The following is a 21961-nucleotide window of genomic DNA, read 5'->3' as shown; positions in this document are numbered from 1 at the left end:
AAAAAACAAAAAAAAAACTCAAGTCGCAATATCATCTCCATCTTCTCTTATATTCCTTGCATTTCCCTTTCTTCCTTACTTAAACCTCTTTGTTTTTTCTTCACTTCTCCCTTCTCCCTTCACCACCGCCACCATCACCCGTACACCTCTATTCTGCACCTATTCTTCTTCTTTTACTTATTACTACCTCTATTCGCTTTCTTTCTTTTCCCCCCTTCCTTTTCCTTTTCGTTTCATTTAGGATATCTTCCGCGCTGTGCGCTTCCAGCACCGCCGCCGCATATTCGCCGATCCCGCATTCCCGCGGGGGAGCGTCTCCCAGCCGTCCGCGTCCCCGCCGGCGTGGGCCCAGGCGGACGTCCACGCCCACCCCTTTGGGAGCGCCAACTCCGCCTTGCGGGGCTGCGGGCGGCCGTGGCTGTCCTGCCAGGGGGTGAAGCCGGCGGGGAGAAAGCGACTGCTCCAGCCGATGATCGGCACTTTGGATTCGTACTCGTACAGCACAATGACGGTGGAGTCATGCGATTCGGTGGAGGTGGTCGATTTATCCTTTTCATCACCTTGTTGGGGGTGTGGTGATGAGGAAGAGGCTGAGGATGGGGCGGATGGGTGGGAGTGATGTGGTTCGGATACTCCTTCGGTTTTGGTTGTGGCTGTGATGGTTCCTGTTTTAACGTGTGTGGCAGTAGAAGAAGTTGTTGAACCGGTTAACATCTTTTCACTCCCTTTTAATGCGGCTGATGTTGTGTTTGTGTTTATTGGAACACCAGTAGGGATGCCTGCTGCTGCTGTGGTGGTCACTCCTTTCGTATGATGTGATGATATAGCAGAATCCACACCTGTACTACTTCTTCCTGTTATCATATTAGTCGTGGTATGTGTAGTAGTATGTGTGTTTACCTGCTTTACAAGTTGTACAACATTCGATGTTAGTGGTGGTTTCAGTAATGCAATCCATCGTCGTCGTCGTACCCGTGCGGTTGGCATCTGAACACTTGTGTATATTCCATAGTACTTATTACTAAACCGCCACCCTTCTACATTTGTGTCAAATAATTCCAATTGCCATGCCTCTGGTTTAATACCATACGTCTTTTGAGCTTCTTCCTTCCTGCATGGATACCATTGTGGTCCATCGGTGGGAATAAACCCCTCACGCACCCAGCGTGCTCCACTGTACTGCCCCCGCTCATACTCAAACACAGAGATAATACTCTGATACTCCGCCACCGCCCCCATCACATTAAAGTCCCGCAGTTTCCGCATTCGCTTCACATCGGGAATATACTTCTCATCACAGAGAGAGGCCACTGTACTAGTGGCGCGAGAAACATCTGATAATAATCCCGCCATTGGGTTTGCCACAACACCGAGAAGTCCCATACCAACACCACGCACAAGACCAGCAGTGCCAGACTCCGCCGCGCCTTCCATCGGCCGCGTTACAACACCCGTCACACCACTCGCAAAACCACGAAGAAGTCCCATACGATTACTTCCACTATTATTACCACTACCACCGGCGTTACTCATATCTCTATTAATGTTTCCACTATTGCCAGCGGCGGCGTTCATGAGACCCGCCCCAGCACGTGCTAGGTTTGACACCGCCCCCAAACCACCACCCACCACTTCTGTTAATAAGGAGGAAGAGCCACTTGCAAGTCCCATCGCAAAGGCTTTGGGAGATGTTGAGAGACCAGCAATGGGTTCAAGGAAGAACTTCATTGCCCCACTGCCTACACCAGATGCAAGTTTAATAGGAGCACCTATTAATGGTAAGGAAGAGGCATATTGAAAGAGAAGTCCTCGAATTTCATTGCGAATACCCTGAAGATAAGATTGCATTACCCATTGCAAGAGTAGATCTGCACTACTTGTACGATTTTGCATGACAATACCAGGCATAGAAACTTTTACATCTTCGCAAGAGGCCACCATCATAGATAACAGTGCCGCCGCACGACTTTGAATTTGTTCTCGAATAAAATCATTACCGTCTGCTTCACGTGTAAACCATAAACGTACTACAAGTGGATTTACCACCATACGATCCATAATAACACGTGTGTCCATAACACCTACTCTTAATGGAGCCATTTCAAAAAGTTCTTCATCGCTTGGAGCACTCTGTCGAGGAGGTACCTCTTTTGAGAGTTGTGAAACAAATGAAACAATAGCGATGAGTATGTTATCTGATAAACGAATAGCTAAAGGAACAACATCAAGACGTAATTCATCCACATATACTAGTGCCTTTGCAGGTACAATAGTTCGCTCAATATGTGCAGAAATCCATGGTGCATCTTGTGCAGAACGAATAGGGAATAAAGTGACATCAAAAATAGGTTTAATCTCTGTTTGATTATCCACCTGAAAGTTTTTGATAGAAAATTCTGTCACCTCTTTACCACCTTGTCGATTAAAATGTAGACGTGTATCATGAAATGCTGCAAAAACAATTTCTTTATCTGTTTTCACTACAGATAAAGAAATGAGAGTTAGATTAACAACAACATCAAGTGGAGGTTGTGGTACAGGTTGATAGATATGCATTTCTTCTGACATTCCTGTCGATGTAGATGAAATCTCCACTATTTGTTGCGCAAATGGTCCAAGAGTTACAGTGTAGGTGAGACCCAGAATATTAGATGCTTCTTGTGGTGTAATGCGCTGGTGAAAGTTAAACTCTACATAGGGTACATTATGTAGATCCTCCTTTTTGTGTTTATGTGAACCTTCCAACTCCTTTTCCTTGCTTTCATGAAATTTTTCTCGACCCATATCCCCTGCCACAGTTACAGAACTTGCCTTACTGTTGATGGTAGTAGTCGTACTTGTACTAGCACTACTACTCGTATTCGTTAGAATTTGTTCGCTTGCGAAAGAAACACGGATACGGGAACCGCTACTACGTGTATCTAATACAAAAGTTGTAGAACATCCAGGTTTAACTCGGGCAAGAAGACGTCCATGAGAATCATGTAATTCAATGGCCTTAATGGTTCGGTTAATTAGAATATATGGTGGTACTACAGGATCTTGTAGGGTTACAAAGGTATATGGATTGTCAATCACCACAGCTGTCTCTACAAGAATATCAGCCCCGTCTGTATCCAAGTTATCATGTATTCCATGAGCCACAACTTGTGTATTGTTGATTTCTTCTAAACTTACAGGATCACCACGAACCGAGCTATTTGCAGATTGTAACACAAATGCATTATACCCAACCTCTACACTGCACTTGGGTGATGCAAAGAAAGGCACGACAGAGTTGGGTGGTACTAATTGCGCACTTTCAGTACAGCACACAAACTTGGGTATTCCCACTACTGTAGATGAAGTAGGAAGACGACCAGATTTTCTTATTTCACTATTACTCTTCATTCCAGCAGTATTAGTATTAGATGATGATGGTTGTTGTTGTTGTTGTTGTTGTTGTTGTTGTTGTTGTTGTATTGGTGCTGGCATTGCTTGTGCAATGTAAAGTGGCCTCGGCGTACGATTAACAAGCATCCATCGTGGTACGATAGTCACAAAGTTTGTCCCATACATATCAAGCTGAGTAAGGTACATAAGATGAAACACAATATTCTTGTTGTTGTCTTGCGATTTAGCTAATTTTTTATTTTCAAGGGTAAGTACACCACGACCTTGGACGTGTAATGGAACAACATCCCCAGACATGTCAGCCATGCTTAATTTAACGAAAAATTCATTTGCAATCGCTTCTGTTGGAGATGCAATATATGGACTCTGCATGTTTTTTGGTAAATATCCAAAATTTGTCCCTTTTTTAAATTTCATCTCCCCCGTAGCATTACACTCCCCCACCATTAAGTCTAATGGAGTAAAGTTCACAATAGAGTAGGGTGTATTGAAAACAATTTTATTTCCCAGATGCCGTAAACTAACCCGCATTTCCATTTCTCCCTTTTCCCCACCATAGAGCACCACACGTGTGGTAAGACGTGTAAGTGACATACCACGAGGTGTTCTGTACGTTACAGTTCCACCAACTTGAGATCCAATCATTCCCTGCTGTCGTTGTTGTTCTTTTTGCTGCCGCTGTGACTGTAATTGTAATTGTTGTTGAGATTGTAATTGTTGATGTATCTCAAGATGAAAGAGAGCGTCTTCGAGAGTCACATCACCAAGAAAAACATCTGCCATCTCTCTTGGATCCACTACGGCACTGTAAACAGGCTTCTGGGCATTACTGGTAGTGATATTAACAAATAAGCCATAGGGGAGATTATTTTGAATGCAAAGTTGTGGTTCAATAGAGATAAGAAATACGGGTATACCAGCACACACCCCATCCTGTTGTTCATTCATTCGTACAACAAAAGAATGTTTATGTTTACTTAAGTTCCCACAAACAAGTATTGTGAGTGCACTATTTAAGAGCATACCAAGCGTAGGTGTGGTACGTGATTCAGAGATTACGGCAACGGCGTATTCATCATCGCCATGAGATTGTACTGGTCGTATTTGCAGTTTTTCGTCTAATGAGAAGTTTGGTTGAAAGTAATAACGTTCCTTTGGTGCTACAGGTGCTTCTCCCTGCAAGACCTCCATAAAAACACTTAATTTGTTTTCAAAACAAATAACGGAGTTCGTAAAATGAACTGGATAGCAACGTAGACGTACAACACGGTGTAGATGATAAGAACCTTCACTACGCATGAGTTCTACATCTACTTCCACTAACATACCAGCTCCACGAAGATATAATGGGGATTTTATCCAATGAACATTTACTCCATCTGTACTGTTATTATTATTATTATTATCACTACTACCACCTCGTCGAACAGTGCAAGAAGTTGAACTAGTTGTAAACTCTAACGTCCCTCCCCGAGGACGCACCACCTTTCCATCAACCTCTATAGAATCACTAAAGTAGTTCTGTACCATAAGAAGAGCACTTATTGTTTCTCCACCCACTTTTGTACTTACTGTTTTGTTTGTATTACTACCATGACTATTATTATTATTATTGTTATTATCACCAGCACTAGGTGTAAGAGTAGTCATAGGTGTATCACTTGTACTTGTTGCTTCTGGTTTTGCTACATTCGCCTGTTTTACCTCTTGAATTTCTGCTTTATCACTTTTGAATTCCCCCTGCTCTTCTCCAACGATCGTTTTACGTACATTCATACGAATCGTTTGTCGTAGTTGTTTCTGCAACGTTGACGTAGCGGAAAAGTCTTCTGCAATTTGTGCAAGTAATCTCATATTATCTGGTGATAAAACATAATCCAAACGTTCCACCTTAATCCGGTAGGCTGACTTTATAGCTGTATCTGCTACATTACCGCTAATAGTAGCCTCCAGTTTTTCCACCAATGGTTCCCAAACGGCTGCATTGTGATTTAAATTACGTACTCTGAGTTTTAACTGAATTTGAAATTCCTTATCTTTGGAGAGAGAAGCCACAACACCACTGGAGGAGTATAACTGTATCATTCCACCATGATGGCCCATAAAAACTAAATCCACTACCGGCACCTCAAACCGTACATCCGTTGCGGGTAATGTGTTTCTACCTGTACAACACTTATAACAAAGAACCCCAGCACTCATGGTTTCATTATCTCCAGTAGCACAATCACTACTATTGCTACTAGCCGCAACCGTATTACTAGTATTACTCATATTAGTATTACCAGTATTTGTAGTATTAGTAGTAGTACCAGTTTTATGGTCTTCTCTGTCTCGAAGATAAGCACGCATATTACCACAACAACGGCATTCACCCGCATTAGCTACAGTCACAAGTGGTCGAAATTCTTCATCCTCAAGTTGTACCTGCGGTGGTCGTCGCTGTGAGGCTAAATCCTCTAGAAAGGCCGTCATAAAATCCTTTCCAAGTTCAACAAAAGAACGTATAAGCGCCATACGAATACATAATTCTAATGTGGTTAATTTAGCAGAAACACATACCGTATCAACGCCTGCAACACTAAAATCCAAATTCGTGGATAACAGTGTACCTTCATCCTTTTCACTGGTATGTACATTTAAAAGACGCAGATTTGAAGCACGTTGTGTGAGTGTACCATTTTCCAGTTCCTGTGTGTAGAGTAAATTCGCAGACATAATAACTGTGGCGGCAACCTCTTCCACCTCTTCTGACATGGCTCGCAGTCTAATCTCCTCACATTGTATAGAAACAACCATACGAGTTTCTTCGTCTGAGAAAAACGGGGATAGCATAGGTGTTGGTGTTGCCGGCGCAGAGGAACCAATAAGACACGGTGGAGAAGCCGTTCCATGTAGTAATAATTGCTGTTGCTGTTGCTGTTGTTGTTGTTGATACTTTGTGGAAAAGGTAGGGGATGTTACGTTTAATTTACTCTGTGATGCGAGACTTGAGTCCATACCGCCTTTATTCCTTCTTCGCATTTCTCGCATTATCATCTGCGCCTGTGTACGATCACAAAAGGCTACTTTCTCAATAACACATGAGTCTGCCGTTACGAGTGCGGCATTAAGGCCAAAACTCACAAAGGAACTTAACGCATACATACCAGGCACCAGAATTGTACCATTTACAATAGTTAAATGACAATTATCGTCAAGGACAATTTGTCCACTTGGTGCCCCAGTGAGTGAAAGTTTGTGTTGATTTAAATCGAGTTTGTAACTGCAGCGTGATCGATTCGCAGTGGTGAGAATGTGACTTGCATCCAGTACGAGATCAGAGTCTAGTACATGCAATTCAGTATTCAGTCGGCAAACAGGAATAGGCATAAGTGGAATACGGAGTACTTTTGTACAAATAGGGCCGTAGAGTACTTCACGCGTATCCGTTAACATTAAGGGTGAGAGTGATAATCGTACACAGGACATATTGACATCAGCATTCATTTCATTTACACGAACACCAACTGTGGTATTGGTAGATGAGGTAACGAGCACATCTGTCTTTTCCATAAGAAATAGATCGGAACCTGTAGTTGTGGTTTCACCCACACGATGTTGCAACATAATAGTATCCAAATGAATTTCTGTTATACTAGTAAGAATACCGGTGTTATTTTGGTTCATGCTGGTAGTAGTGACAGTGGTAGTAGAAGTAGGGTTATTATTATTGCTGCTGCTGCTGCTGCTGATTCCAGAAGACTTTGAAGTGTGTTCAATATTGAATTTCCCAATATCTAATTTAAAAATACCATCAATATCCACTTCAAATCGCCGCATAGTTGCCACAAACCGCATACTTCTGCCTCCACTGGATGATCCTGATCCTGATCCTGTTTCACTTGTTCCCGCCATTGTCAAGGTGTTATTCCCACTAAACGGCTGTGAAGCCAGTGAAGTGAGTGGCGGTTTTCGCTTTAACGTTGTATTTAGTGAAAGTGAGGTGGTGATGGGTGTCGCCACACTTGCCGCACTTGCAACACCTTCCTGATGACAGCCACTGGCCCCTTGTGAAGTAGAGGATGCGACTAATATCATATTATCAGCATGGGGATTCATAGGGTTTGAGAAGCGGAAAGCACCCACGACATCTAATAGGTAGTTTAATTGTCCCTGGGTTAGCTTAGCTGAGAGTGTTGGAATCGTAAGTGAGATATCCATTGCATCTACAGAAGGTGTGGTTTCTGCAGTATTAGTATTAGTGGTATTATTAGTATTATTAAGATCTCCAATAGAACGTGAAAATTCCACCTCAATAAAGTCATTATGTGTAAATACAGCTGTTCCTAATACATTTAATAACATTCGATTAATGGAGATATGGAATAGTTCTATATAATTACCATCACAAATAGTTTCTGTCTCCGTTGATACCGTATCTGCTTTTGCTTCTTCTGTTGTTATCATTTTATTTCTCTTTGGGCAGCAAATTTCATTTCGTATTCTAAAATCACCAGGAAACACTTCAATCACATGCGTGGAAAGAACAGACTCTACTAACATAATAGTGGGACGTTCAAGAACTACATCAATCTGTGTTAACTGTTGTCGCTCATGTACTGTTTGTGCCGTTTTATCTGCCACATAATCATATGCCTTTTCACGATTTACATCTGAAATATATTCCTTTACATCAGAAAGCACCTTTAACATTGCAAAGGTCACCTCCGGTACCAGCACTATTGCAATGGAAGAGAGTTGGCACTCCAATTTATGAGCATACATAGGAGTATTCATGTTATTATCATTATTATCACCAGCATTCTTGTTATTTCGGGGTGGAAAGGTGAAAAATGAAACGGTAATAACATGATGAGATGCTTTGTTTGCCTCACTGGTTCCTTTCGCATGAATTGGATGCACAATCTCAGAATAACGGGTGCCTTGTGAAAATGTGTCATAAAGTGTAATCCAACCAACAGAGACGGAGAGAGAACTAGAGGCATCTGTGTATGGACGCCAATCTAATGTGGAGCTTGTCATAATAGCAGAAAATACATCGCGATCACCTTGAACAGCAATAACATGTGAATGATTTAGTGAAACTCGAACACGATTCGTAAGAAGAGGCGTAGAACCATTTCCACCACCACCAGAAGAAGAAGAAACTATGTTCTTATGCTTCTTGTTCGTATTATCACTACTGTGTATGGAAGTAGTTGTCTTTGTTGGCATTGCGGTTTTATTATTATGAGCGGTTGGCAGTGGTGGTGGGAGTTGTATGGAGAGAAGCATATTAAGAAGACTTCCCACCGCCCTAGGAATAAGCATAAAGCGTATATCTCCAAGATCTATCGATGTTGTTTTATCAGCAACTGAAAAGAGAACAGTAATGGCAGCATTACCGACAGATTGCAATAATTGGCGTTTCGTAAAGTGTTCCACCATACTGAGAGATTCCACTGTCATATTAACATTTCCAGTTGGTGCCACTTCCACATCAAGTGCACTAAGTGAAGCGGTGTGTACGTTAATTCCAACAACATCATACATGGCAAGTACAACACCTTCTGCCCGAAAACGTATAATTCGAGTAGATGTTCCTTCTACTTGTGTTACTTCTTCTTGTTTTTCGTTTTCTTGTTTTAATGCATTTGTTGTTGTTGTTGTTGTTGTTGTTGTTGTTGTTGTTGTTTCTATATTCATCTCCTTACTAATGTGTTCAATGGGTGCCATGAGGTTTCGTTGCAGAACCCATAGTAATTTCTCTACTTCTGTAGGGTGAAGAAGTGCGGTTGTGTTCTCCAGTACTGCCGAGACATTCTCTTCCTTTCCCTTCATTGTATACGAGAAACGCAGGGCAGATTTCTCTAACACGTCTGGAATGGCAAAATCATTTAACTTTGCAGAAACCACACAACTACCATTACGTCTATCCAAATCAATCGTAGATCGCATAACACCAAGATGTGCCTCAATATTACGTGATTTATTCGAAAGCTCCTGTGCATCACCTGCGAGTATAATACGTGGTTGTCGCCAAAGTAAATGTAGTGAAAAAGTTCCATTTTGAACCATGTGTTCTGCCGCCCGCGCCAATCGTTCACGATGTCCCCGCATAACTCCCAAGCTTGATATCTTCGCAATTGGTTGATCCGGGACTGTACAATACTCCACAAGTTGCATGATAAGTGGAATAGAACACAATACAGCCAATTCTCCCAATGCAAGTGTGACTTTCTGTCGCCCCGCCTCTGAATCGAAGGAACACCATACAGTGAGAATATCACCAGATGCTGCGGCTGCGGCTATCGTCGCTGTTGCTGTTGCTGTCGTTGTTGTTGGGAGTAGTTGTTGTGGGGGCAATGTGGTAGTGTTTGTATTGTTTGTATTCGTTGCGGGTACATTAATGATGGGAACTGACATTCCAACCACAACAGCGGCTGTACTACTACTGCAAGGCCCTACACCACCACCACCACCAGTAGCAATAGTGGTATTATTATTATTATTATTATTATTATTATTATTATTATTATTATTATTATCATTATTATTATTACCAGCAGTTGTTGTTGTATTTGTTATTGGGACTCCAACACCAGCACCAGTTGTCGTTATATTTCCTCCTGTTGTAATGGAAGTTGTATCTATTCCACCAAATAATAACTCATCTTCCATACGAGAATCACAAGTTTCATTTTGTTTAAAGAAAATACGCTCTCCAGTGGCACAATGAAGTATAAGGAGATCCTGCATTCGTACCGTGACACTCGTATTACCAGATAGTGTAATGATATCTACAAACAAGGATGTAACATCGGCTTCAATAAACTCCACACGTGATGTCGTTAGAAATGGCACTTTAACAGCACGAGTCGTAATTAAATAACGAAATCGTCTGGCTTCCACTGTATTTTCATCCTTCACCCCCAACTCTGCTCCTCTTGTTCCTCCTTCTTTTTCTTCTTTTTCTTCTTCTTCCTTCTTCTTCTCTGGTGGTGCACTCGCCACCATTGGCTCCAATGCCTGCATAACCGCCTCATTACATACAAAGTCATACACCGCCAACCACTGATCCGATATTGCAAAACGATGTAAAGTGAAATCCACTACAAGTGTTGGAACTCCCAGTAATTCCGCCCCCGCAGAGCCTGGTGCAGTTCCAGCACTAGATGCATCACTATCTAGTGAATCCCGTGCAGCTGCTGTAGCGGCAGAACGTACACCAAAACTCTTTTGAAGAATACCACGTGTTGTGAGAACATGTCGTAGTTCCACACGACTTTCGCCACATAAGAACATTGTAGCAGTTCGCGTTTCTTCATAAACATCGTAAAGTGCTAGTTGTGCCCAACGCATATGCATATCAGTACCAGATGCCAAAATATGAAATGCCAGTTCATTACCTTCTATGCGGAAACGTGCACTCTTGCTAGTTTCATCTAAAAGTGAAACACAAATACTGGATGCACGCCATGTTACACATACTTCACAACCTACACTTTTTGATCTATCTCTTCCTTCTTCTACTACTAATGTACTTTCACCCATTACAGTTGGGGGTACAGATGTCTGAGACTCTACCACTGGGGGTAATCCTAAAGGTGACATCGGTATTGTGGATAGTGGTTCTTGGTCTTTATGATAATCCTGTTTTTGTTTTTCTTGTGATGGCTGAATTTGAATTTGAGTTTGAAATGATGGTGGAGGTGGAGGTGGGGGTGGCATACGTGTAAGATTACCAACGGCAAGACGACAAAGTTCGACCACGTCATTTTCTGTAATATTAAGTTTTAAATCGTCGCCACGTAAATCTACACGGAGGGGTTCATCAGAGACTGGGTCAAGTGGAGTTTTAACAGATATATCAAGTGTTGTTGTAGGCATTAGAATATGTGGTTCAACTTCTTCTTTTCCTCCTACATTAGTTACTACTCCTATTCCTTCAGATGATACTGCTGTTGATTTACTCAAGTAATCACGTAAGAAACGAATCTCACGAAGGGAAATATTCATCGTTTGTTGTCCCTCAGCAGCAAGTAAACTACTTTGTACCGCAACATGATCAACAGATACATGGAATTGTTCACCACTAACTGTACGTACATCAATAGGAAGAACAAAGAAAAGATCACGTGCAAAAACACGTAGACTCGTTAAAATCTTCGGCGGCTGAACTGTTTCCGGATGTGAAGATATTATCATAGGTGCTCGTGGTGCTTGTGATAATGATGATAATTTAGAACTTTCATCCACTGAAGCTTCCTGATCGTAACGTGGTCGGTTAGTTAAATCGGCTACTCGAGAAAAGAGACCATTAGTAAAGTACTGTATTAAAGTCATAATACTGTGCATATCAAGAAGTACCGCACTGGAAACCATCTCCACTTCCACAAAATTAGAAAATCCTAACTCTGAGGCATTAATTAAACATCGCTTACCACTGCTATCCGTTTCAAATATAGGTTCCACCGGTATACTGGTACGATAGCCAAAGGTTATGTGTTCATGCATTTCAGGATTAACGGAAGGAGAATGTGAAGTTTCAAAATCATGTGTTGTAGTAGGACGTAATGGCGATAACGGTAATGACAATGGTGAATTCGAGGTTGAGTGGGCGTGTAGAGCTGGTTGTAAATAAGATGATACAACAGATGCTGCTATGCTTGTTGTTCCTTCTGCTCCTGCATCTGCTCCTGTTTTCATTGAGTGTGATGGAGGTCTGTATTGTAATATAAGACGATTTGCAGGAGACACATCGTGTTCCTCTGATAATGCCAATGTCACCTGTTGTACTCCTCCACTTAACTCTATTGTGATAGTATTCTTCTTAAGTGAGAGAGTTACTTCTCTAAAGGAAGCATGAGCAAAAAGATAATCATTCCCTTTTACCAACTTGTCTTCTTGTGACAGTACTTTACGTCGATCCATTAACTCTACCGTAGCGGTACCTGCGATATGAAGAGAGAGGTGAGCTACCCGGGTATCACTTCTGGAATTAATATCCTCTTGATGTCTTTGATTCTTTTGTGCTTGTTCACACAACACTTGAATGGGGGTACCTTTTGTTGTTGCTGAAGATCCACTAAAATGACGTAACATGGGTGAGCAAGTTGATCGTTCCAGCGGTACTGGAGCTGGAGTTGCTGGAAACAAGTTAACAATATCCATAAGTGTTTCAAGTAGTTGAATACATGGTGTTCCAAGACGGAAAGTTATTGATGGTTCCAATTCTATGTCAATATCAACAGGTGAATCTGGTGCTGTTTTTACCCCACAGAGAATCTTTGTAGCACTAAGAATGAGATGTTCAGGGTCTCGTGCATCACGGCAGTAAGGTCGTTCAAGTATCATCTCCAGTTGTGTTTGCACCGTTCGCATATGCAATGTTACTGTAGCAGCACTAAAAGCCAAAGTAAAGCGGGGATCTGCTAATGGTTGATGTGTGTTTGCGTCATCTTCAAAAATAACAATACCCACCTCCTTCAATGTCATATCCAATCGGAGATACCGTAAATCCTCTCGTGGTTTGCTAGCAAGTGCTGGAGAGGCTGGACTCGGTTCATCTGATTCAGATTCCACTCCTGTAACCGCGAATGAGGTTCCTGTCCTTCCATTATATCTTACTTTATTTGAGAGACGAGATTGTGAATAGGGAGCAAACTCTCCTATACTTACCCCATGTGGTGGTCCTCTTTCTCCTCCACCTTGTATGGTGTTCTCTTCTAGTGAGGATGCCAAGGCTTCATCACTGTACAGGGAATCATTATGATGAAGGAATAAGAGCCAACTTTCTACCATATTTGACAGAATATATGCCTGACTAAGAGAACAACCCATACGTAATGCTGGAACTTCCATTCGAAGAATAAATCGTTCACGATTTTCAATATTATCATCAATACGTTGTAATACTTCTGCTGAAAAAGCTACTTCTGGAACTAGCATAAATCCAGTTCCTGGTCGATTTAGGGTTCTTTCTACAGGTGCTAATTCCACATAAAAATTTGCAAACCTTGCTGTACTAGAATAATATAACATATCCTCAGTGGCATCGTTAAAATGTGTAGTCGCCAAACGTCTTTGTTTTTCTGTTTCTGTTAATGGTTGGGTATCATATTTCACATGTCCAAGAGAAATGGCTAGTGCTGGTTCCTCTGTAGAACCTCGTAACGTTTTTGGTAAAATAATAAGGGGCGCGGCAGCATCTACACTAATTTTAAAACTTTTTAAATGGGCCATAGCAAGTCGAAGTTCTGTGGAAGCGGCCTGACCAACGGTCGCAGCGATAGACTTAGTTCTATCAACAATAGCACCAAGATCAATACCTTGTGGAAACTCAAAGAAGCGAAAGATACTATCCAGAGTAGGTGGATCTGCTACAATACGAAGAGGCAAAAGACGAAGATCCATAAGAAAATCCAATTTTGTATCTTCTAATGGTTGGTCTACTGGATTAAGTGTAGCATTACATTCCAGTAATGGAGTACCCTGCAAAGCTGAAGATTCTTCTTTTTGACCTTCTTTATTAATATGCAACAGTTTTCCTTCTTCTTTTGGTATTCCTGCATCTACAAACTGCATAGGAAGTCCTTCGATTAGTGATGGATGTAAAGACATTGAACTATCATCCTTGAATGGATTAGATAAGGTCAAATTATCTGTAACGAATCGGAACTGAATCGAGTTGGGAGCGTTAAACTTCTTTATTTGTGTCGCCAACTTGTGCAATTTCAACGTGGTAGCCTCTGTCTTGGATAGATCAGCCGAAACACACAACATTGCCATATCAAACTTCGCATCCAACCAGCAATAAGAACTCGGAAGCTGCTCCTTCCCCCCCTTCGCCTTCCCTGCTTTTCCTTCTTCCTCCTCATCCTCCTCCTCTGGGTGGTTGGGGTCTATTCCGTAGGCCTTCTCCAGCTCCTCCAGGGCGAGTTCCTCCTCCCGCTCCTCCCGCTCCTCCCGCGAGGCGGCCCCCCCGCCCCCAGTCCTTCGCCGCCCGAGCCACCACCACCCCCAACCGCCGCCCGCCCTCTTTCCGCCGCTGGCGGTCTCTTTTCCCTTCGGCCCGCCGCCCCCGCCGTCTTTTCCCGCCGCCGCGGCCTCGTGGTCCTTCCGCTTCAGCTGGATCGCCGTGGCCAGTTGGGTGTAGACGTAGCGGCGGCCGGCAATCATGTCGGGGACGGTCATGAAGCGGGTGATGAAGCGGTAGGTCCGCTGCTTCTCCGCCGACATCTCCGCCTTACGCACCACATCGCGGTAGAGCACGTGGTAGTCCACTATACACACCTCAGAGATGCGCTGAAGCAGCCGCTCACGACGGGGGGCCCCCGCAATGGCTCGTACGGCGTTTATGGCATACCGCCACCAGACGGCAGCGTGATTCTTAACTGGTACATTAGGACGTCGAGAGATAAACTGATTCATACTGTTCCAATTACTTAACAATGAGGCAGTGCGTACAAGAGTTACATACTGGGCACGGTTAAACCTTGCTATTACAGTATGTAACTGCATACGTACAGTAAGATATGGTTCACCTAATAATTGTCGAATGCATTTTTTTAACACTAAATTTGCATCTACATTTCCTTTAATAGGACCAAAGATTGTTGACACACGAACATCTCCCGTTTCTACACGTTCTCGCATAGCTGTATACCACTTTGACATATCCGTCATATTTGAAATAAAGAAATCTTGTGAGTGTAACATCTCACATCGCACCGGATCATCACAGTATAACTGCATACCTTCAAACTCCAATCTCTTTGATACACGTTGAAGTCCAGTGGGGTCAATAAATCGTGCTTCCCCAGTGGCAGTATCAATTGTTTGTAATTGAACTCCGCCAAGAATAGCACCCATTATAGTTCTTGTAGATTCATCTTCGTAACGAATATGCACACTTCGAACTTTCACGACGATATTGTTGATAACAAGTTCTCCAAGGCGGGAAAAATATCCACCTTTTTGATCTGCACCAGTTGATGATGATGAGACACCTGTATCTGTAGCATCAGTATTACCTCCACTGTTGCTATTGCTACTATTATTATTATTGTTGTTACTGGTATTAGTAGCAGCGGCATTAGATTCTTTCATACGTTTCCGTTCTGTTTCAAACTGTTCCAATTGACGTTCTTTATGTGCTGCCTCTGCGTCCAACTTGGCAGCTTTACTCAAAACTACATTACGACATTCTGCATTTCCACGTACACATATAAAGAGTTCATCCACTTCTACCACCACCGGTTTAGAACGCATTTGAGTGAATGGTACCACAATATTTACACTTTTACATATACCGCGTTGTAAAGTCAACGGCAAACGATTAGTTGTGGCTCCAGTAGCAGAACTTGTTGTTGTTGTTGTTGTTGTTGTTCCTACATTGTCACTGCTGCTAGAATCCCCATCTAGCAGTGCATCAAGGACACTTGGTTTTAGGATAAGATCCTTAAGAGATGCCTTGCCATTCCAAAGGTCGACACTAAGTTGTTTTGAGTCCACATTCTCCGCATACTTAGAGAGATATGGCACAAGAATGGCAGTCAGATACTTTTCGAGCATTTTGAAGAAAACAGGTATGTGCGCAGATTTCGTTTGAACTTTTTTTTTCTCTGTTTTGCCTAATCTATGTATTTCTGATGTGTCTTGATTTTTGTATATGGACTTGTTTTCTTATTTGCTTTTTATACGTATCGCGTGTTACCTGATAAAAATAACTGTAGTGAACTCACACTCAAAAACCTTCGCACAAAAGGACACACACACACACAAACACAAATACAATTGCTTCCTTTTCTTTTTTCTTTTTTTTTCTTCGTCGTTCCTCCTTCTTTATATTGTTTTCTTTTCTCCACCTTGACTAATATTCTTCTCTTTTGAGTGGTTTCTTCCGTGAATGTCGGTTCTGGTGATGAAGCTATATGTATAGATGTGTATTCCTTCTTACCCTTCTCTTCTTACTCCTTTTGTTTTCTTTGGCTTATTTTTCTTGTTCTTGTATCTTTGTTTCCTTACACGTGTGTATTTCTTATATATATATATATATATATATATATATATATATATATATATATATACAAGAAATAGAAAGAGAAAGAGAGCGACGAATTTGTCTTCCTTTTTATTGCTCTTCTCTTCTTTCAACAACACACAGAGAGTTGTTTGCTAGCCCTACCTCGCTTTGCAAGATGTGAAGAAAAACAGAGAGAAAAAATTGAAGAAAAAAGACAATAATAATAATAATAATAATAATAATAATAATTGTTAGATTGGTTTCCACTTATACTCTTCTCTTTTTCTTTTTTGTTTTTGTTCATCCATTGGTCTTATTGTCGCTGCATCGTAACGAAAAGCAAAGATTATTCATATATATATATATATATATATATATATATATATTAGGACTCCAGCCCCTTTTTATTTTTGTTTTGTATTTACCTTCAGTAACTACCGACATCGTTCCTCTTCGTATATCCTTTGCTTCTTACTCAGTTGAGTGTGTATCCGTGTGTGTGAGTATGGGTGTGTTTTCTGCTTCTATTCCCTCTATTGTCAGTACCTCTACTTTTTTTTTCTGGCTATTCACATTTCCTTTCTCTCTCTTTATTTCAATCTTCAATGGGTGTTTTTTCCTCTGACTCCGCTCCATTTTATTTCTTTGCTTTTTTTTGTACCGTTTCACATTCCCGCAGCATTTACTGTTGCCTAAAGAGAAACGTTAAACAAAGCAAAGGTGAATCATACACGTCATCTCGTTAGCAGTCTACATCAATTAAAGCACAAATTCCCTCCACTATTGCGAGCGAAACACAATCTCTGCAAATAACAAGAAAAAAAAAGATTCTTTTTAAGAAGAAAAACAAAAAGGAATACACAGAAACATCATCACACACACCGACACACAAACACAGACATACAAGCAAAAAACAAATATATAGATATAGGTGCGCCAAGATGGTGTTTTTTTTTTTTTTTTCTTCCTCCTTTTTCCTCCTTCTCTTCCTCTTTATTTATTATTTGGTGATATTCTAACCTGTGATACAGAGAGAAAGTGTGCTCCAAATCAGAAATGACAACGTACAGCAAATGTACTGGTAAAACATCATCTTTGCCCACAGCCCAGGGAAATACTGAGATGCATTAAATAAAAGGGCACAGTTAATGGCACTGGGAGCCGACAACTCACCTAATAAAACCAATAACAAGACATCATGTCCACCAGCACCACCAAAAAGAGAGGGAAATACAGCCCGCATGCCTAATACCAATATGAAACCAATAGCGGGAATAAATAACAACCTAATAAAGAGAACACCAAAGACGAAACTCTTACGAACACCATCGAGTGAAAAGAGATCTAATATATTTTTAAACATCCCATTACCCTCTGATGAAGAAATAGTAGTACTAGTAGCAACACCACTAGAGCCTCGTTGATTATCACGACTCTGTTGTTGCTGTTGTAGTTGTAGTTCTCGCTGTCGCTGCTCTTCTTGTTGCAGACTCATTAAAGTAAAGGATGCGTGTTCGTCAAACTCAATGGATTCATGCGCTGCGTTATACATCTCCACATACTTTGGCTCTTCTGTCTCATCATCTAATGGGAACTCCGTGTTCTGCTCCGCCTCTCGCAGCCGCTCTTCTGCCTCTGTTGTTGTCTGCGATGCTCCTCCCGCCAAATTACTACCGAGTAGTAATAACGATGATGGAATAGAACCCTGTGCAACTAATGCGATAGAGTCTATTACCATTGAGAGTGGTCCTTCAAACACCAACCACCGCAGGGGTGGAATAACGCCTACAACAACACCCGCCACAACAGAAGTAAAGGCGGGTGTTTGCAGCAGTCGAAATCCGGTACTCTTCACTGCATGCAGAAAGACAGCGAGAATGGAAGTGATGGTTGGTTTCACATCCGTTTCATCCCTAAACTCACGTGAATACACAACACGAATAAGACCCCGTTTTCGCCAATCGTATGAAAATGTCTCACAAAACCCCCGTGCAGGGAGAAGAGGACTTTGATCCATGCCAGTAGAGAGATCCGCCTCTTCTCCCGTGCTGTACACCTCAACCCCCACGGTGAGTCCCGCCTGCGGTGTATTATCCACCACACCCACTCCTCTCACAGATTCCCCCGCCACCGCCACCGCCGCTGAAGCAAAAGAAGAAGAAGAAGGAGGCGGTGGTGGCGGTGTTGAGATGGAGCGTATTGGAATTGGCATTGGAAGAGACATGGGATAGTTTGGAGATGTCATACGGGAGGATTCTCTGCGTAATACGGTTTGTGTAGAAACATCTCGACGATTTTGAAGTTTCTTGTGTAGTTCCAGTAATTGACGTATAGTTCGTCGTTTCTCTGTTTCCTTCTTCGCACGTTCTACCATCGCAGGGCCCGCAGCCCAAAAGTATGCAGTGACAAGGACACTATAAATGAATATATATGATGTACCAGCGGCGAGATCAATCCACGCGAGTGAAGTCGCCAGTGCTTGGAGAAGTGAAAGTGGAAGCGTTACAGTGTTTTGTATTGAACATGCGGTCATTGTAGCATAGTAGTAGAACGGTTGCTCTTCATATTCCACACCGGGTGGTTCAATCAGCGGTAGTACTTCTTCCGGCTCCACACGCTGCTCCTCCAGTTCTCCACTCACCACAATACATACAACAGGCCGTAGTAATACTCCACGCTGCTGTTGTTGTTGTTGTTGTTGTTGTTGTTGTTGTTGTTGTTGTTGTTGTTGTTGTTGTTGTTGTTGTTGTTGTTGTTGTTGTTGTTGTTGTTGTTGTTGTTGTTGTACTTCGTGTTGTTTTTGCATTCTTCTATTCAAACGACGTTCTTTTTTGCTCGCCTTACGGCCCTCTGCGTTCTGGTATATTAATGTGTATCGCAGACAGTGTCGTAGTTCATGTGGGATTCCCGTATTCTTGACAGGATATAAGACTTTAGAGGCGGATATAGCACAAAGTAGACCAAGTCCAACAACAAATATAGCAAAAAAAATAAGAACGGAGCATCGTAATAGTAATTCTGTGTTAACCGATACGGCGGTGTTGTAGAAGGTAAGAGATGGCAACAGAATGTTGGCGATAATGAAACTAAAGTCACGAATAGTTACTGAGGCGTTTGGAATTTTGCGGCATGTAAAAGCACCAATGCAGACAGCCACAATGACTTTTGTTACAGCCACTACTGTTACAGCGAACATGTGGTGTTTGTGGTTTGTTCTTTTAGTCTATTAAAAAGATAACAATAAGAGGCCTTTTTTCTTCTCAGTATCTTATTTTCTTCTTTTCTTTTTGGTTTTTAAGGAAGAAAATAAATACATAGACCGGGGGAAAAGAGGAAAAAGAGAAAAATGAGAATTTGATGGTTGCTTTTTTTTTTTCACTACTACTACTACTACTACTACTAGCAATAAGAAAAATCGAAGTTGCTAGTACAATAAATGCAATAAATTTAATTCATGACTGTATCTCCCCCATAATAAAAAGAAGAACAAGAATTATCATTGCTCACTCTCTACCTCTCTATTTCTTTCTCTCAAAAGAAATAATCACCACAGACTCACTACGAGAACAAAGACCCAACTAAATGTACATCATACACCAACAAACAAATATAAATTAATAATTATATATACATATATATTATTAATCCTTACCTTCCCATGTTATGTAAATCCGCCCGTTGTGTTGGAGTTAACCACGTTCTGGTCCAACGCCGCAGCCAATCCCCCCACTTACGTGTTCCTTCTCTGCTCACCGTTGATACATCATCCTTCAACTCCGGGTGTCCAGCTGGTAAATACGCCGCTAACGGATATATTTTACCCGGCAACAGTATACGAAATGACTCATTAGAGACTTCACGAGTGAGATCAAATGTTACACGTTGTGGTCCGTAATGGGAGAGTTTCGTACGTAATAAATCTCTAAACTCCTCTACATCTGCAATAGTTCCAAAGTTCGCCTTTCCCCGATCCGCTTCATCTTGAAAGGTCATAAGCATCGTATGTGGAGATGTCACACAGTGGACGAGAATCACTGTACGTCCTGCAAACGCCACACGCCAGTTTTGCACGATATTGTATAGAAATGCCCCATCACGATTGGGAATGGATGCAATAACACAACCAGCCGCCGTTAAGTTATTACGTACACTATTAATAAACTCTAATCGACCATACTGAGTGCTTAGTCGTCCCATACCATCTACGGTGTCTAACATGATAAGATCATAGCGGTGTCCCGCCCCTCCTACTCCTCCTCTATTACTAATACCATCCATACTACTATTACTATTATTACTACTGTTAAGTACGGCACTGTGGCGAAGAAATTCAATGGGATCTGCAATAAAAAGACGAAGATTACTGGACTCTTGAAATCCCATAAAGCGACGACACACACGTGCAAGTGTTCCATCCTGTTCTACCACATCCACATGAAAGTTTGGAAAGGCATTACTTAGCCAACGTGGGACTTCACCACTGTGGAGACCACAGACAAGTGCCGAGACTGGGGTTTCTTTCACCGTAGTAAAGCGAAATGGAAATGTAGTTTTCCCAATATCTCGTAGAATGTGTACAGGCCCAAGAGCTAACATCATCTTTCGCGCGTATTCACTTTCAAGATGACCAGCGTACGGAACACAGTTGTTCTGTGATGAAATAGCTTTACATTTCACCATACCATGAATAACGGAGGCACCACCATCTGGCATGCGTGAAAGATACGGAGAAGTCCCTTCCTCTTCTTTTTCCTGTTTCTTCTCTTTTACTGTATTTCCATCACTACTACTACTACTACTACTATTATTATTATTATTATTATTATTACTACTTGTTATGCCTGCCATCCATGATGATTTCTCTCCTGTAGTGGACGATTGTAAAACTTTCTGTGGTTCTGTCCTACTATTCATATAATGTACACTACGGTAAATCACATCATCCCCACGTTGTGGATCATATTCCGGTAATTGCATACAAATCACACTACTACTATTATTATTACCACCGCCAACTTCACTCGGCGCACTATACACAAGTGTGGGCCGCCGCAGTGATTCCTCCACATCTAATGTCATTGTGGTTGGGAGATGATTGGGGTGTGGGGCGGCGGGGGCGAATCCCCAAAAGGCATTATGCGCATCACTTAATGGAACTCGCGAATACGGCTGGCGGCCTGCCGTAATTTGTGCATTACGTCTGGGTTCAATATAATATATCATTAACTTCCATCCCGCCACGGAGAGTAGAGCACCGGTGGAGAAAACAACGTAAATAGAGGAGAAACCCTTATCGAGTTCACGGAAGAAGAATTCGGTGGCCTTATTGAGATACTGCCGACGTGGTCGCTGGCCTAGAGTAAAGGAGGAGGTTCTATTAGCCATTTACGATAAATAAAAATAGTAAAAAAATAATAATAAATAAATATTTATGTATGTATGTAATATAATGTATGTGGATGAGCGCAAGGTTCTTTCCCTTTCCCTTTTGCTTTTGCTTTTGTCTAAGAAAGAAGTAATATTATTGACGTGGGATATTTTTTTTTGTTCCTTCAATGT

At 41.8% G+C, this 21961-nt stretch overlaps 3 protein-coding genes across 3 annotated transcripts; all 3 read right to left on the bottom strand.

Moving 5' to 3' along the window:
- Positions 1–237: 237 nt before the first annotated feature.
- Positions 238–15951, bottom strand: LSM04_005482 (Vacuolar protein sorting-associated protein 13; the record flags this gene model as incomplete). The annotated part of the gene is made up of 2 exons (XM_067334883.1): positions 238–13634; positions 13737–15951. The coding sequence occupies 2 exons, from the start codon at positions 15949–15951 to the stop codon at positions 238–240; spliced, it is 15612 nt and encodes a 5203-aa protein (XP_067189211.1).
- A 1466-nt stretch (positions 15952–17417) lies between these two features.
- On the bottom strand, positions 17418–19598 carry LSM04_004167 (Membrane transport protein; the record flags this gene model as incomplete). The annotated part of the gene is made up of 1 exon (XM_067334882.1): positions 17418–19598. One exon carries the CDS (start codon positions 19596–19598, stop codon positions 17418–17420), a length of 2181 nt encoding a protein of 726 aa, XP_067189199.1.
- A 452-nt stretch (positions 19599–20050) lies between these two features.
- LSM04_001046 (uncharacterized protein) lies at positions 20051–21787 on the bottom strand (the record flags this gene model as incomplete). Its single annotated transcript, XM_067334881.1, has 1 exon — positions 20051–21787. One exon carries the CDS (start codon positions 21785–21787, stop codon positions 20051–20053), a length of 1737 nt encoding a protein of 578 aa, XP_067189163.1.
- Positions 21788–21961: the final 174 nt, after the last annotated feature.

The sequence above is a fragment of the Trypanosoma melophagium genome (genome assembly GCF_022059095.1).
Source record: "Trypanosoma melophagium isolate St. Kilda chromosome Unknown ctg32segment0, whole genome shotgun sequence".
NCBI classification, from domain to species: Eukaryota; Euglenozoa; class Kinetoplastea; order Trypanosomatida; family Trypanosomatidae; genus Trypanosoma; species Trypanosoma melophagium.
The sequence above is the reverse complement of the archived record's forward strand: the minus strand, read 5'-3'. Positions and strand labels throughout refer to the sequence as shown.